The sequence below is a fragment of the Coffea eugenioides genome, chromosome 1 (genome assembly GCF_003713205.1).
Source record: "Coffea eugenioides isolate CCC68of chromosome 1, Ceug_1.0, whole genome shotgun sequence".
In the NCBI taxonomy this organism is placed as follows: Eukaryota; Viridiplantae; Streptophyta; class Magnoliopsida; order Gentianales; family Rubiaceae; genus Coffea; species Coffea eugenioides.
In genome coordinates this window covers 4694642-4710955 of record NC_040035.1, presented here as the reverse complement: position 1 = coordinate 4710955, position 16314 = coordinate 4694642, and the positions used below count along the sequence as shown (strand labels likewise).

Below are 16314 nucleotides of genomic sequence, written 5' to 3'. Positions count from 1 at the left end.
TCAAAAAAAAAACCAACGGTGCCCTATTCTTTTTCTTTCTCTTCTCCCTCCCCTTTTCTTCCTTTCCTACTGCCGCTGCTATCTCTCCCTCTCTCCGCGGATGTACGCGGCTGCCAATCACTGCTCGCATGCCATCGCCGCTACTTGCGTTGTTTCTGCTCGTTACTATCGCTACCACACCATGCTGCCGCCGCTAGCCACTACCCATGACCATCTCTGTTTCCGCTATTTGTTGGCATCTCTGATTTTGGTTTGGGGGCGGTGGAGGTCCACCATATTGGCTTCACACCACCATTCCCACTTATGCCATAGCTGCTCGAGACCCTCCATTACGTGCTCAGGGAAGTTTCGTTGTCCCTTTTTGTTTCGTATTCTATTATTTATCTCTTACATTGGAGACAATGTAAGATTTAAGTGTGGGGGAAGTAGTATATTGATAATATATTGGAAAAGTGCAAGTGTAGGCATTTTTGTTGGAATTTTTTGTTTGACTTTGTGGAATTTTATTCAATTTTTACCTATCTTTGTGCATATTTGTGATTGTTCTTGATAACGATGATTAGATATCTCAAATTTTTCTATTGTTAAGATTTTACACTCTAAGGTGTTAAGTATGACATGGTTAAATCTAAGAGTATCTTTTTGGTGAATATTTGAGATTTTGTGACTTTTGCACTTTGTGGTTAACTTCTCTAAGTATTGTCAATATTTGTCTAGTATTTTTTATGCAAATTGGTTCAACTATTAATCTTAATTCTCCATGATTAAGAAATAGAGCGGGTTTGTGTAATTGTTAGTTTTAATTTGGTGCTTATTTATGAATAGTATTCGGCTATACTCCGCTAGTATCGTTGTCTAGTAACCGGAGGTCTTCACCACAAGTGTCGATTTTCGCGTCAAAAAGTGATGATCGCTATGAGTATGTGGTTTTTAAACGATGATAGCTGAGTAACCGAGCTCCTTCATTTGGCCAATGTCGGAGTTCGCGTTAAAATGCTTAAATGGCTAAAGACTAAGCATTCTCCCTGGAAAAAAAAATCAATCAAGTGTGGGGATATTTTAGAAAAAGATGTGTTAATAGTGAAAAATGTGGAAGTGTTTGAATGAATTGTTAGCCCGCTGATCCATGAATTTTAATGTTGAGATTTTGTTTAATAGTCGAACCATTTGCTTATGGATGCTGGTTGAATATTTGATATTCTTATATTAGTTAGTTATAAATTGAAAGAGTCCTTGATCTTGAAACCTAACTGGAGAAATATTTTTTTGAAAAATTGCCACTAATACTTGACATATGTTTTAATTGTATCTTGGCAATAGATGATTCGAATAATAGCCATTGTTTGAATTTGATTGCTTGATTTGTGTTCTCATAGTTGAGGACAAGCATGGTTTAGGTGTGAAGGAAATTGATAGGTCATAATTTGTTGCTAAATTTATAATTATTTTCTCATTGATTTTAGCCAAATATTATTTTAATTGTCGGATTCTACTTATATTTGATATTTTGTACTTATTTCAGGAGTAGGAATGAAAAGTGCTTAAATGAAGATTTTCTAGTGAAAAACATCTAACGGTCGCACGTGGGCGTGCCTAAACTCACTACTCAATGCCGAAAAATCGGGATTGATATTTGGCAGTCTTCCAATCTAAGTCAACTTCCTAATTTGTTAGCGGGTCTCTCTCAAGAAAAAGAAAAGCTTGAGGAAATTGATTTGTAATAGGACTTTCTTTTAGGAATTTGATTGGTATTAGAAAACCAATCAATTAAGAAGTCAAAAGAGGAAACAAGAAAAATAAGGCTACATTCCCGTTTGATTGATATGGAAGCGATGGAACAATCTGGATGGGAGTGTCACGACTCTTTGGGGAAGAATGGCAGCTTGGTCTTTTCTCCTTAAAGGAGACGATGGCCTCCTTGCTCCTTGGCTTTGGTTTTGGTGAAATTGTAAAAGCTTTGGCGTTGGGATTTTTTTCCCAATGATGAGCCACTAATCTTCTTTTCTAGTCGAAAATCAACTTGAAGACTCGATTCCAAACATCTGTGAGACCGAATTATTTTACTTATTTCTTTTATTCATTAGTATTTGTACGTTTCCTGGTTTAACTTCTTATGTTTGTTATGTTATTTGAATGTCAAGGGGCCGATATTCGAATTAACCTAATAATCTACTGTCAGATTAATTGATTGAATCTGTAATTGTTTGACTGGTTAATACCAGTGTGATTGGTTTCATGTTAGGGAAGCGTATGATCTAACTTAAACGAACCCTCGTAGCGTGTTTGTTGGTTAGGGTTGGGTTTTTCTAATTCTTAATGCAATCGAGAAAGTAAATCCTATGGTCGTACCTAGGGTATTTCTTGGTTAGGGAAATAGTTAATGGTCATACCTTGACTATCGAAAAAGTAAAGAAAGGCTGATTGTTTATCGCGTGCATGACAACTATAACCACTCTATTATCGAACTGTGAACTCGCTCTTTCGTGAGTACAATAGCACATCCAGGCAGGAGACTTTTCCTATAACATTCCCACTAATTCATACAATTCGGAAGCAAGATGATATATAATTATTGGGATTTTCTAGTGATTGCTCACAGATTACTCGTTAACACATTTAATATTCAACAAATCTATCATATATATATATATATATATACACACGCATATTAACAATACTAACAATTATTATCGTCTCTTACATTTATAAACTTTTTCTATTTAATATTACCTCCCCTCTTTTATATTTATTTACTTTTCTAATTAATTTTATATTTTTAAAAATATAATATCTGAAATATATTTTAACGAGGAGCCCATAAGGCATATGTTAGACAAACTGGTAATTATTTTAGTATTCCTTTCCCAGCTTTGTCTTAATAGGCAACGGTGACCAAGACACTAATCTAGTCAAGATACTCACACAAAATATCTTTATCATGGCCTGCATACTATCCTCCACCTTCCTGTACAGGACAGCCAAAACTATAGGAAGGATTTCAAAATCAGCAAGCATTCCAAATTCCAATCAATCAAAAGGTTATTCACTTATTCATAAAGGGTTAAAGTGCCAGAACAAATTCTGGTATCCTTTTTCTTTTCTTGATTCGTGCTGATAAAACATCCTGTAAAGTGAAAATGCAAATATGCTCTAATAAACAAACCTTCCACTCTAATCCTCATGAAAGTCTCCAGTGTGTCAATCAATTCGAAGATATTTAAGGGTTTTGTAGAAGATGCAAATCAGATATTATTACTCTATGTGCAATTTGGACTTCATTTTCCTATAATATTCAGCGGCAAATCAGACATTGGCTTTTCCGTGAGGTTTTCTTCCACCCCATTGACCAGTAGAACTGGTTTTGTCAAGGCAATTGATAGTGACCAGAAAAGCACTCTCCACGGTTGGTGAATCTTGAGAGATACTATGAGTATCATCAAACAGATACCAGTCAATACCTAATTCATAATCTTGAATTTTACAATTTTCACTTAAAATTTTGTCACTCAAATGTATGCCCCTTGCCATTAAAAGGGAAAAAAAAAAATTAAAGAACTACATGCCTCACAAATTTGGATTATAATTTATGGGGTCATGTTATGTGTCCGAAACCTTGTAGACTTGAGCTCTATGCATGATGGTTTTGAAAGATTGCAATGTTCTTCACAAGAGTTTTGGCCTTTTTTTTTCATATAAAAAAACCAAGTACTAAACATCTTTTCTATTTCACCTCGTACAATGGATCTCTAGGAGTTTTACCTCTCAAGTAAAAATGTGTCAACTAAACTAGTCTAAAGCACAGAATCTTGGAGAAAGTATTTTTAAAGTGCAATAATAGTAGCTGCATTGACTCTGAGAATCAAGATATTAAGGCACATCAAGCACATGTCACCAGCTGTATGCTCTTCTCTTAAGTATTCTCTTATCCCTTCAAGATGAAGAGTCTATTCAATGAATTCAGGTGGTTAGAAACTCAAGAAGAAAAGGCAAAGCCAAATTATGAATTTTTCCAAAACATAGAATCAATGGCAAGACAATAAGTCATTTGGAAGCATGTACCCCGCACCATTCCATCAATTCCTACAGGGACAAGACTAGAAAAGCATTCAACTTGTTTTCCTATAATTGCTACATTGCCCAAAAAAAAAAAAAAAAAAAGGCTGAACTAAAAGATGCAAACATCTTTGTCTTCATGATTCTTCCTCAGCATAGCCATCACTAAATTTGAACCACTTCTTCGCCTTGCACAAGTTCATCAACAGATACCAAGCAATCCCACCAACTGTCATCAGGCCACTCATCAAATACACAGTCTTGGAGGCTATAGCCATTATGTACACTAAAAATCCTGATGGAATCAGGCACATAACCACCAGAGCCGGTAGTGGCAGGGGAACCCGATAAGGCCGTTTCATGGTGGGGAATTTTCTCCTCAACCAAAGGAAAGTTAGAAATTCTAAAAGCATTCCTAAACTGTACAAGAAATTTGCTGAATATATGATATCTGTGTAACTCATATATGAAATACCAAGTGAAATAGCAGTTGATAGTAATATTCCCAGCCAAGGTGTATTGAACCATTTTGACCTTACTTTACAAAACTCAGGCAAGAATCCAATCTCAGCCATTCCTTCAACCTGATAAGCACTGCTACTCAACTGAGCTTCAAACAGGCCAATTGCTGATAAAACAGCTCCAATTTCAATCCAAATTTTCAACCATTGACCCGAAATCATTTTTGCTGCATCAGCCATGAATCCAGCTTCCCATAAATTTTGGTCAACAGATATTGCCCCAGTAACAGCTACAAGAGGAATAATATAACCCAAACAAGTGAAAATCACAGCACACAAAAGTGCTAGAGGAAAGGTCTTCTGTGGCTTATCAACTTCACCTGCCATAGTACTAACATTATCCCAAAAATTCAGGTTCCAAAACAATGTATTGAAGAACAAACGCCAATCTTTTTCCACACCCTTTTGGCCTAAACTGATCCACCTGTGAGGATGAATCTGTGGGATTGCTATCAAGGACATTAGTATAAATGGTGCCAGTGAAATCAGGCCTAAAGCAACAGCTGCATATCCAACTATAGTTAAACCTGTGTAGTTGAGAAAGGATAGAAGCAAAGTTGAAATCAAGATTGCCATCTGTCTTGGCAGGCCTGATGAAAAGATGGGGAAGAGTTTCTTGAGATAGTCAATGCAAAGAGCTGGAAAGGCAGCTATGTTGATAACTCCACTGAGGAACTTCCATGTTCCCATGAGAGAACCCCAGAAGGGGCCAAAAGCGCGATCAGCCCAGATGACAAAGCCACCATTTCCAGGAAAAGTAGTGGAGAGCTCAGCTGTGATGAGAGCTTCAGGGATACTCCAAATAAAGGGGAAGATGATAAAGCCAAGAATGGCCAGTAAAGGTCCTGCAGCTTGAACTGCAGGCTCTTCTCCATATGGCCCCCCAGCAACCTCAAAGTAGATGAGGAATATGAGAGGGATGAGGGTGAGCTTCTTGGGAGTTTTCGCGGTGGGGGAGCTGGTGGTTATGGGGAGAAGCTGTTCAGGGCAGTTTTGGTCATCTTGTGGTGGTGCTGAACGTGGAGGAGATTTACTTGGCTTGTTGATGTTTGTTCCCATTTCTGATTGATTCCACAAACCCGGCCTCCTTGAGAAATTCAGTTAAGAGAAAGCTTGGAGGATTGGTACTGGGGTGATAGTAATCTGGGGAGGTATCATTGAAGAGAGAATTCCATTTCTTGATGAGGAATGTAGTGAAGACAAGGTGGGGGAATCAGGAATCAGATCAGAGTAGCGTTATTGGTCATTAGACCATCATAGAGCATAGAATAGAATACTAAAAGTGGTAGGTTGCGTAGAGAAACCAATGCCGTTAGGTAGAAGGTCAAAGGGTGCTTATATGGGAAATTTGCTTACCTAAAAAGTAAAGAGGAAAATCTACATTATACTAAAACTACACGATATTTATCAGCCAAACTTCTCCAAAATGTGGTGCTCCATATTAGATATTAAAACCACACAATTTTCCAAAATTCAGTTTTTGATTGGAAATTGTAATTTTGAAATTTTATAGGAAGTTAGTTGATAATTCATCCAAAAGTCTGCCTTACTTGATCTCTTTCTTATAAAAGGATCCAATGTTAAGAATGAATAAGACAATTTTGGATTGTATTTTTTTTTTTTGTTGACAAGGGAATCCGCAGCTGCTACTCTAAAGCATAAACACTTCAATTAGCACCCTCTATTAGTAAAATTTGGAAAGGTTAGCACGTACATAGGTAGTTTAGAGCTCGTGAATGGCCAAAAGTGCAAATAATTTGAGCATAATGCACACAAAATGGAATTTTAGGTTATTATCTATTTGGGGCGGCAATTTTTGGACAGATATGACCTTGATAGCAAAATGACAAAGTAACAATTTGCCAATAATTGCTAATTGTACGATTAGCAAGCTATTTAAATATCAAAATTTTCCTTTTTCTTTTCTCTTTGATTGTTTAATGGTCCTCACAAAGCATACTTAGAAGAAAAAGAGGGTTGATTCACTATTAGGACTTCAAAATTATAGCTGACCCTGAAATGCATAAACATCTGTGCAGAACTCTTGTAATGTGCCATTAGAGCACAACAAGAAGAATCATATTAAATTCAAGTCAACTGCCATTTTATTAAATTCCATGCTTCTTGTAGATATAAAGTAGGGCTTCTCTTATGGACCATCATCTCTTGCCTTTGTGCATATGGATTTTAATAGCTTTAAAGACTCTCCCATACGTCTTGGCTGGCTTGTTTATATGTTGTAGGCAGGTGTGTACTCTTACATTCTCCAATAGTCCATGGGGGGCTGGCTTAGTTTTGGCTCTTAAGTAGCACATATTGCAATTGAATTCACACATTAATTTGTTACAGAAAAAAGAGAAAATGAAAAGAAAAACTAACAAAACACACACACACACACACACAAAATATATATACGTGGCCTTATTTTTCTTTTATTAATTTTTAATAAAAATATTGTTGTAATTTATTTATTTATGATTTAGTTTTTGGCTCTTAGTAGCAGTTCACAACACAGTGCAGTTGAATGCACACAATTGTTACCACAAAAAAAAAATAAAAAAATATATATATATATATCACACACACACACAGACAGAGTTTCGCTTTCGCACAATACACGTGGCCTTACCTTTCGTGTCTTTAGTTTCCAAGTGCCTGTGTCGGTTCTCCTTTATTTGGTTTTTGGTGGCAGCATGGGCGTTCCGTTCTGCATTTGGAGGGTCAAAATAATCGGCCGCTGGAATCAAGAGATTTGGCTATCTTCTACCAAGCGCTCAAAATATTGGACCAAGAACAGGAATCTCTTAGACAATGTTATCATCATTTCCAACGTGGTATTTTACCATATATAAATCTCAAATTTGAATGCAAGAGCAGTAATATTTTAGTGTAAATTCCAAAATTGCACACATATGCCATCCAATTAATCTAAGGCCAACATTTGAAGTCACTTTGATGAGGTACTGTAATTGTCGGCAGTATTTGTTTGGATTAAGAATTATTTCGAAAATTATAGTTTTTGTATTATTGACTATATCACATTTTGTAATGTGATATATGTAACATGAAAAAGGTAATTAAAGAAAAACAAATTATGATGTATGTCTAGAGAATAGTATGATAAGATTGTTAAATAATGGGTCGTCAAATCGTGGTAAACACAGGAGAAGAGATAGATTGGGTGATTCAGGGGAAGAGAGTATGAGAAATCTTGAATTCGAGAACTCCTACTTACACGTAAAAACAAAAACTTGTTGAACATGATATCTTATATATATAAAAGATGATTGAGTTAGGGAGAGAGTATGGTTTGGTGATAAGATAGGAGAGATTGTAAGTAACAAATTCTTGATTAAATGATTGAATTAGGGGGGAGAGTAGAGTTGAATGGTAAAGTGTGAATGATTATAAATAAGAGGTCGTGGTTACCTCTCGCTTAAAAAAAAGGAAGATGATGATTGAATTAGAGAAAGTCCAACAAAACTCAAAAGAAGAAAAATGGATAACGAAAGATAAGTCGTCAAATTGGCTTTTCATTCTAAAACTTTTGTGGTAGCCAAAGAAAGTGTTTGTTTGCATGAAAGTGGGTGAAGCAGGGGATTTCACAACACAACAAAACTTTTGCTTGTGGAATGTACTTGTCTGTATACTTCATGTGTTTAATTATCTTCTCAAGTGTTACAATTGATAGTTTTGTTTCAGAGTGTAAACTACAATTATTTATAGTTCCCGGGTGCAAACTGTAATTCACCTATAGGGTGGTCAAGTGGACACTGTAGCATGTGTTTCAATACTGTTGCTAATTTTGAAAAGTAATGAGCTAATTAAATCACCAACTAACCAATAGCCCAAAGCTGTTGGCCACCGTCATCGTCTTTAAGATTTGGGTAAAATACAAGAAATCCCTTGTGATTTCGCGAAAAGACACCTTACTCCCCTATCGTTCAGAAACCTGCACATAAACACTTTAAACTTCATTACTAAAGTGGAAATTGACCTTTAACCGGATGTGCAGGTCGAATATCAGGTAACAAGGCAGGCTGAAAACTGGACCTGTGAACATCTCCTAGGATCCAATTGAGGATCATTAAAGACCCTCGCTTCCTGCAGAACAGCACCCTTCTCGATCCCCATGAATGGAGAGTAATCCACTACAGATTAAAGAATCGAAATTACAACATCGGATTTCATTGATTGCTACACTCAGGCAAGGTTCAAACAAATTCCAAAGGCTAAAGCAGATCTGAGCCAAAATTAACCGGTCTCTTCGAAATTAATGTAGTGAAGAACTAACCCAGGGCTACAAATACAAATAGTAAATAAATCCGCAGGACCAGTATTTCAACTTCTGCTAATTCCTTTTTTTTTTTTTGTCTTTTTGCTTTTTAAGTGGGCACAGGTTTTGGATAAAGTGTTTGATCCGTGTGTCTTCTGGTTTTTAAAAATTTACAACTTCCAGATGGAATTTCATTGACTAAATTTGCTTGCCATATATGGAAATTGAACTGGTTATGTATTTTAGCAATTTTTCACCTGAGGATCCATTCAATGACAGACATGGTAAAGCTAGAACTCAACTCTCCCGTTTCTGAACAATGAAAGGTATGTCTTCACTACTAAAGGTCGTCTCATGTTGCAGAGTGTTCTGAAGGATATTCAAACTCAGAATAAAAAATTTGGATGGAAAATCTTGCGATACCATATTCCCTCTTTCATCAATGTTGTTCCTATAGACCTGAAGCATTGGGTCTCTGTTTTAACAAGCCTCACTGCACTTTCTTCTCCTCAGATTCGAAGTCCGTAACAGCTACAATCTCTTATTTTCAATCTTCTCAAGCTTGGCAAACATTTCTTTTTGACATCTGCATTCACGTGATTATCAGCACCAATTTTCCTGACAAAGCTCGTTTCTTGTCAATCTGTATGGCAGAATCTGATTCATAGCAAATTTGCTTTGGTGGTGTCGCATGCTGCTGATACCATTGCAAGACTGGAGAAAGGAGGAGTGTTGCGGATCTCTTCGCTTCTGCCTTCTCTCTCTTCTGTATGCTTATATCGGGTGGGAGAGTGAAGTCGAATCGCAGATATCTCTTTGGTCGACGTTGTACAAATTAGTTTCCCTGGACAGTAACTTTTTTCTTTTTTGTGAAGGAATTGGACAGCCTGCCAGGGTATTTGACCTTCTGCCAGTAACTAAGCCGGTTCAAAAGGTAATTTACACTTTAGTTATAAGGTTTATGGTGTTTATGTGCAGGTTTCTAAACGATAAGAAGGTGAGGTGTCTTTTCGTGAAACCACAGGGGGTTCCTTGTATTTTACCCTTAAGATTTGGTAGGATAGGAGGTTAAAGATTTAAACCTAGCCTCTCACTATTTGTCACTATATGTGACTTGCGTCTTGCCACTTTAAGTAATTTAAATCCATACGGGTGCGTAATGCATTTGTTTGATCCGATGGTGGTTCAGTCTTGATTGGTTCCCCAATAGGCTCAGTTGGGTCCTCCCCTTAGAATGAGTTACAGTAGGAGCAGGAGTAGGAGTAGGTGTAGAGTAGACAAGTGATCATTGGCAAAAAAAAAAAAAAAATTAAATCACCAATTGCAACCGTACTTGGCGTGTGCACCAACTGCAACTGTATTTGCCCCTCATCAAAGTTGTCACTTAATGTGGTTTCTCTTAAATCCATATCCGATGGCGGTTTAATCCCTATCGGTTCCTTGTGACCCTGTTAGGTCACCCCCTAGATAGGATCTTTTAGGAGTAGGAATAGATGTAGATGATGACAATTGATCAAAAAAAAAAAAGCACGTGAAACACCAAAGCAATTATCTAAGGGGTATTTGGTAGATGGATATTTGGGGCAGAAATAGGTATCAAAGTTAGTGTATTTATATTTATTGTTTTGTTGCTCACAATAAATTATTCAATAAAAATGTTAGATTTTATTGTCTATCATTCCCCACTTATATTTTAGGTTTCAAAACTAATTAGCTTTTTAAGTGAAACCCATTTCTCTTCTAAGGGTGCGTTTGATAAAACTAAAATCTGAAAATTGAAATTTGATGTCTAAATCCATTAAGTTATTGGATTGTTAAATATTAAATCAAGTACATTTGAGTATACATCACATTCAATGATAAGTGAATAGTTTATCACTTTTTTTGGAGCAAGTTTTGTCTTAAAAATTCAGTACCACTTAATTAATTCAGATGTTCAAAATATTACTTCCATAGAGAGATAAAGAGAGCCAATTCTCAATTGCTTTGCAATATTTTCTCAAGAAATCAGGCAAAAAAGTTACCAATAATATAGTTCATAACCATGGGTGAGGGCTTTATTAGCTTATCTCCCTAAACTGTAAGTAATCCTTGCATAAATTCTAAGTGATATTCAACAATTCATTCCCAAAAAAAAAGGAATATTTTCTAAGTTATTTGAGTCAGCTTTTTATCATAAAATTATAACTATGACTATATGTTATTTTGTGGAGGGGTGCGAATTGAAGCAACCCAAATATTATTCTTGAAAATCCTGCCTTAGAAGGGGAAAAATAGTCTAAAAAATTTAGAAGGAAATGAGAATACATGGGCCTTCAAACGCTTGTGAGCCCAGCCCAGTTGCTGACACAACTTAGTGATCATCTTATGGGCCTAAATCATGGAAAAACGACTGGATGGTTCCTCAAATAGATATAGGCCTTCGAGTTCTTTTGGGTTTTATCTTTGGGAGCCAACAGTAAGAAAAATATCTCCACTTCAACTGATCCAAGCAAGAAGCAGCTGACATTCTTGTCAGTTTTCAAGAACTGCTGGGGATTGTCTGCAGAAGAATGGAGTCAGTTTCACTGAAGCATGTGATTTCTGCTGCTGGCACTATATTTCCAGCAAGATATTCAAAAAACCCAATTCATATTAGAAGGGTTGGCACTCGTTCTAGACATTTTCCACTGGTTCTTTACTCCAAGAAATGGGATTTTCAAGGTACAATCTTTTCTTCCTACCATAGCCATTAATTTGTGTTTTTCTATTTCTTTTGTTAAAGTTTCATTCAAGTAGCACATGTTTGAATCCTTCTTTGCTGTAATCTGTCTATGGATATATTTACTTTTAGGAATAGGGGATGGATTCTTTTTTCTGTGTGATTAAGCGCTATTGACAAATGAGCTGGCTTGTTTTAGAAAGATAGATGATTAGGTTGCATGAAATGTGTTTGCTTTTTCTTTATTTTCTTTTCATAATGGTGATTTTTGAACTAGCAATGCGGGAAGTGTTTTTCCCCCTTGTAAAAAAAAATTGGGTGATAAATGAGAAATTAGTCTTGTACATATGTATTTCCGGGCTGCAATTTATTTTAGAATAGCAAAATGTCTTTGCTGGTGAACCAATAGAGCAATAAAATGCTTAATGTTTAGCAGCACCATTTTCCATGTTCTTTCTCTTAATTTTGTACGTAAGTATTTTGTTTGGTTTTTCTATGATCTTCGGCATGTATGTGCATAAGCAAAAGTTTCGACTTTGTTGGAGGCATAGGGAAAAAGATGGTTCTTGGTGGGTTGTTTATAGGACAAAAATTTATGAGACTCAAACAATTAGGATACAAGTTCCATGAATTTTAAAGCATTACACAAGCACATGCATATGATGTAGTGAAATAGGTAAAACAACCTTCCGCCAGCCTTGGTTTTCTGAAATCTACCTTCAAGAAATTGTATGGGCGTCGTTTTACGGTTATGCTCTCTCCATAGCCGAGTCCAAGGAGTACTTCTGTACGATGGTTGGGACTTAAACCCCTACAGCTAAAAGAGGGATGAGTTGTACCCAAGAATATCACAGAGATAGCATGTGAAACATTTATCAATACCAGGCTATGGTGTAGCTCAATTTTATCATTTCCCCCTTTTCCTTGATCGTTAACCATCATCAGGATTACCATTCTAACAAATTCAGCTATTTGATCTTGTTCTCAGCTGGTAACAATTTGCTTTGGCATCTAATTAGTCAATATTAATAATTCCATGCTAAATTTCTGCTTCAGATTTTCAGGACTATGCAAAACCAGCTCAACTTTTGCCGGCCTCAGAAGTGCAAATTTACGAGCCTTCCTCACTGGAACAGATTTTTTATTCTCTCAAGGTGCAAAACTGTGAATCATTGTACAAAGTCAAACTACAGACTAGTAGCATGTATGGGTCCAGTCTAACTGATTCAAATGCTGGAGTGCTTCTTTGCTTCATAGATGATAACAGCAACTCTATCCTTCAAAGAATACCAGCTTCTCTGGCAAAAGATCAGTCGTTGCAGTCAGGTGACAATGACAATTCTGGAGTTCTCCATTTTAGGAGAGGCTGTATTGATGAGTTCATATTTTGGGGACCAACACTTGAGAAGATTGCAGCCATTTGGGTAGGCCTTGAGTCAGGTAGCCTTTTCCAGATATGAGTTCCAATTCGGTGCACTGACTACAAAAGCATATCTCTTTGTGCTTGATAAAGAATTTAGGATCCTTTAATAAAAATTTGTCCCTGTTTTAAGTGAGAACATGATGAAGTTTCTCATTTTGTTAATTTGTCATGGAAGCTGATGCTATCTGTGACATTCAAGGTTTTCCTGCGAAGCTGTGTAAGTTTTGAGGGACTGATAGGAAAGAAATTATAAAAAAAAATCAGTTCTGATCTCCATATATGGTCTCTATTTTCTGCATAATACCAAATAAATGATGGTGGAAGCAGCATCTTGGTAACGATGGCTTATTGTATGAGGGGTTATGTAGTTTCCTGACCCAAGAAAAAGGGCTGCATGGGCAGGGGTTTTAAGCACACAAGAATGCAGAAACATTATAAACGGTTGGATATGCATTAGCAAGAATTCTAGTTGCAGAAGATTGCACTTATACGTGTATTATAGTCTATTCACTCCTACTTGCTTTGCATTTTAATCTAACTATTAAGGAGTTCTGTTGAGATTCTAGTAAGATATTGAATCATTTACAGTGATTACCAATGGATTATGCAATTGATGAGCGTGAATGTTGCTGCAAAAATATCACTATGTGTCAACTGATCTTCACACAGAAGTTTTGGGCTATATGGACATTTTATCTAGGTTTCTATGAAAATTAATTAGAATTTTTGGGGAAAAAAAATGAACCTACCTGAAGCTTAAATTCATCCAAGATCCTATGGTGGTAAACTGGGTGTCTGAATTCTTAGACAATTAGGCAACTTATTAGGATGTATGGATGAAGCGGCCAGGAACTCTTAAATTAACACATGATCCATGTGATGTACTTAATGATATAATAACAATAATGTTTGTGGGAGAATGAATTTGTGAACAAGAAGTTCTAATTCATTACGTTGTTCAAAAATATCTTCGATTTAGAGAAGTTTTAGGCATATGAATTGAATAAAGAATACAGTTTTTGAGATTCTGCTGATAATTATTTTCAGTAACGAAAAGATTAAACCTGTTACATTTCATTAATCACACTTTGATCATCAAAAAATGTATAAAACTGTAAAAATAGATGGTGATGCCTACGCTACTTGTTTCTGGGTTGAGTCATTATTCTTTTAGCCTGCTTTTTGATTCAATTTTTACAGCATTTGATTCTAATTCTTGGAGGTTAGTTATAAAAGGATAAAATCATTTAAGTACGTGCTTTATGTGATCAGATGCTCAGACATATGTAATGCATTTTGTGGCATCTATACATCACAGTAATCAGATGCTTTGATATACTCTTCCTACATTTTTTTCAAAGGCTTAAAATAAAAACGACCGTCAACTGTATATCTTTTGACTTGCGCTAGAGGGAAAAGAAATTTCATACTTGTTTTGCTTCATCCCTGCTATTTATCATACTTGGCAAATCCCTACAACTGATGGTGGTAGTCTTTGGTTGAGGAAAGCATTGGCCGTAACTTGATACTTTTGTTAGCTAGGACCAACTATACCAATTATAGAAGGTTCAAATATTGTTCTAGATATGCTAACATGGAGGTTAGAGATGACACATACTGAAGAAAAACTTTAGGAGTTCCATTTCTTAGAAACATGAACAATATGAAATCAGCAAAGCTCATTAATCAAGAGAGTTTTTGGCTTATGATAAAAGTTGAATTTTAAGCCTGTCTTTATTTATAGAAGCTGATGCCAGCTCTTTAGGGCTTACATGAATAATGGAAGTCGTGGACATAATTTAATCTTGGTACACCATTGAGGAGAACTGTGTAACAGTTGATGCTTGATGACTCTAATCATAAATTCCCTAATCATTGCTTCTTTGGTCTCATTGACATTGTCAAACTCTGGTTTTACACACCATAAGTAATTTGTCATTAGCTAAAGGAAGACCTTATCTTTTGTGGAATATCTAAAATATGTTTTGTTTTGTCATATTCAGATGCTTGTTATTGTAACAGTTGATGCTTGATGACTCTAATCATAACTTCCCTAATTATTGCTTCTTTTGTCTCATTGACAATGTCAAACTCTGGTTGGATGCACCGTAAGTAATTTGTCATTGGCTAAAGGAAGACCTTATCTTTTGAGGAATATCTAAAATGTGTTTTGTTTTGTCATATTCAGATGCTTGTTATTGTAAGCTTCAAGGTACTTATTCAACAATCAGATCCTTGACTGTCAACTTAATTTGGTAGATATATGGTTGTTTCTTAGCTTTTGCTGGGTATCATACTGTTGCCTTGACTATGTTAGACACTTGCAATCTCCATAATCCTCTTGTTGCCAATGACAGGTCAGTGGAGATTAGGACAAATGAGCTTAACTATTATTTGTCGGCATCAATCCCCGTCAACTGAAACAGACAAGAATCCTGTGCAGTTTTGGGGTTTCCAATATGACTTTGGCCTTGAGGATATACTACTTGGTGAAGCTAATGACTTTTCCATGGCAGAACTTAGACCCTGTTCAGTTACCGAACTTTCTGGGGATGTCATTGCCTCGGTAAATGACAAACAATCGCATCCTTCTTCAGTTGGTAGCCTGATTTTATCTAGTGAAGAAAGCATGAAGGAATATGCAGACTTGAAATTTTCGTTGTTGCTTTATGATGCAATGCTTATCCTTGCTGGTTCCTCAATTGCCTCATTCTCACTTGGAGAAAATGCTGCATTAGCATTCTTAACAGGTGGGATTGGAGGGTTCTTATATCTACTGTTACTGCAAAGGTCGGTTGATGGATTACCGGCTGCAGAAATGGTTCCAACAAACAGGATGGAAAACTTGGGTCAAATACTGGGAAAATCTAGAGGCTCACTGACAAGCTTAGTTTTGGCTTTTGCATTAGCTGTTATTGCTGCAAGATACATCTCAGGAGATGCTGCCAGGGTGTTGACACCAAACGACCTCATTTTTGGGATGGCTGGGTTCCTAATGTGTAAGATATCTGTGGTTTTGGCAGCATTCAGACCTTTGCCAACAGGCTCAAGAGAAAACAAGTGATTCCTCTAGTTATGTAAATACCATCTGTACAGAACAGTCATATAGCAGATGTTCACCATTTATATTTCCAGGTGTCCTTGGGTGATTTTCCAAATGTAAAACAGACGCCGAGTTTTGTAGAATACATATACTCAATTTGCACAATCTCTGCACTCCTACGCAGGATAAGATTGCTTTTTCAGCAATGTTAATGGGATATTAATAATGTCTGATCATTTTGCTGTCATATTTGTTGGAGCATTTTATGTTGCTGCCTAAAGCTAGCCAAACAGAAAA

At 36.3% G+C, this 16314-nt stretch overlaps 2 protein-coding genes across 2 annotated transcripts; one reads left to right on the top strand and one right to left on the bottom strand.

Annotated features, from left to right (window-relative positions):
* Positions 1-4024: 4024 nt before the first annotated feature.
* Positions 4025-5736, bottom strand: LOC113781172 (probable polyamine transporter At3g13620). The gene has a single exon (XM_027327046.1). The coding sequence runs from the start codon at positions 5631-5633 to the stop codon at positions 4191-4193; it is 1443 nt and encodes a 480-aa protein (XP_027182847.1). The 5' UTR covers positions 5634-5736; the 3' UTR covers positions 4025-4190.
* Positions 5737-11318: 5582 nt separating this feature from the next.
* On the top strand, positions 11319-16264 carry LOC113777149. Its single transcript, XM_027322192.1, has 3 exons — positions 11319-11553; positions 12608-12991; positions 15332-16264. The coding sequence occupies exons 1-3, from the start codon at positions 11403-11405 to the stop codon at positions 16036-16038; spliced, it is 1242 nt and encodes a 413-aa protein (XP_027177993.1). The 5' UTR covers positions 11319-11402; the 3' UTR covers positions 16039-16264.
* The last annotated feature ends 50 nt before the right edge of the window (positions 16265-16314 follow it).

What these genes read in the sequence shown, in the direction of transcription:
- LOC113781172 (XM_027327046.1), bottom strand. Translation starts at nt 5,633, where the DNA reads ATGGGAACAAACATCAACAAGCCAAGTAAATCTCCTCCACGTTCAGCA.
- LOC113777149 (XM_027322192.1), top strand. Translation starts at nt 11,403, where the DNA reads ATGGAGTCAGTTTCACTGAAGCATGTGATTTCTGCTGCTGGCACTATA. An exon ending in CAAGAAATGGGATTTTCAAG is followed by an intron (nt 11,554 to 12,607) that starts GTACAATCTTTT and finishes TTTCTGCTTCAG; the next exon opens with ATTTTCAGGACTATGCAAAA. An exon ending in TTGGGTAGGCCTTGAGTCAG is followed by an intron (nt 12,992 to 15,331) that starts GTAGCCTTTTCC and finishes TGCCAATGACAG; the next exon opens with GTCAGTGGAGATTAGGACAA.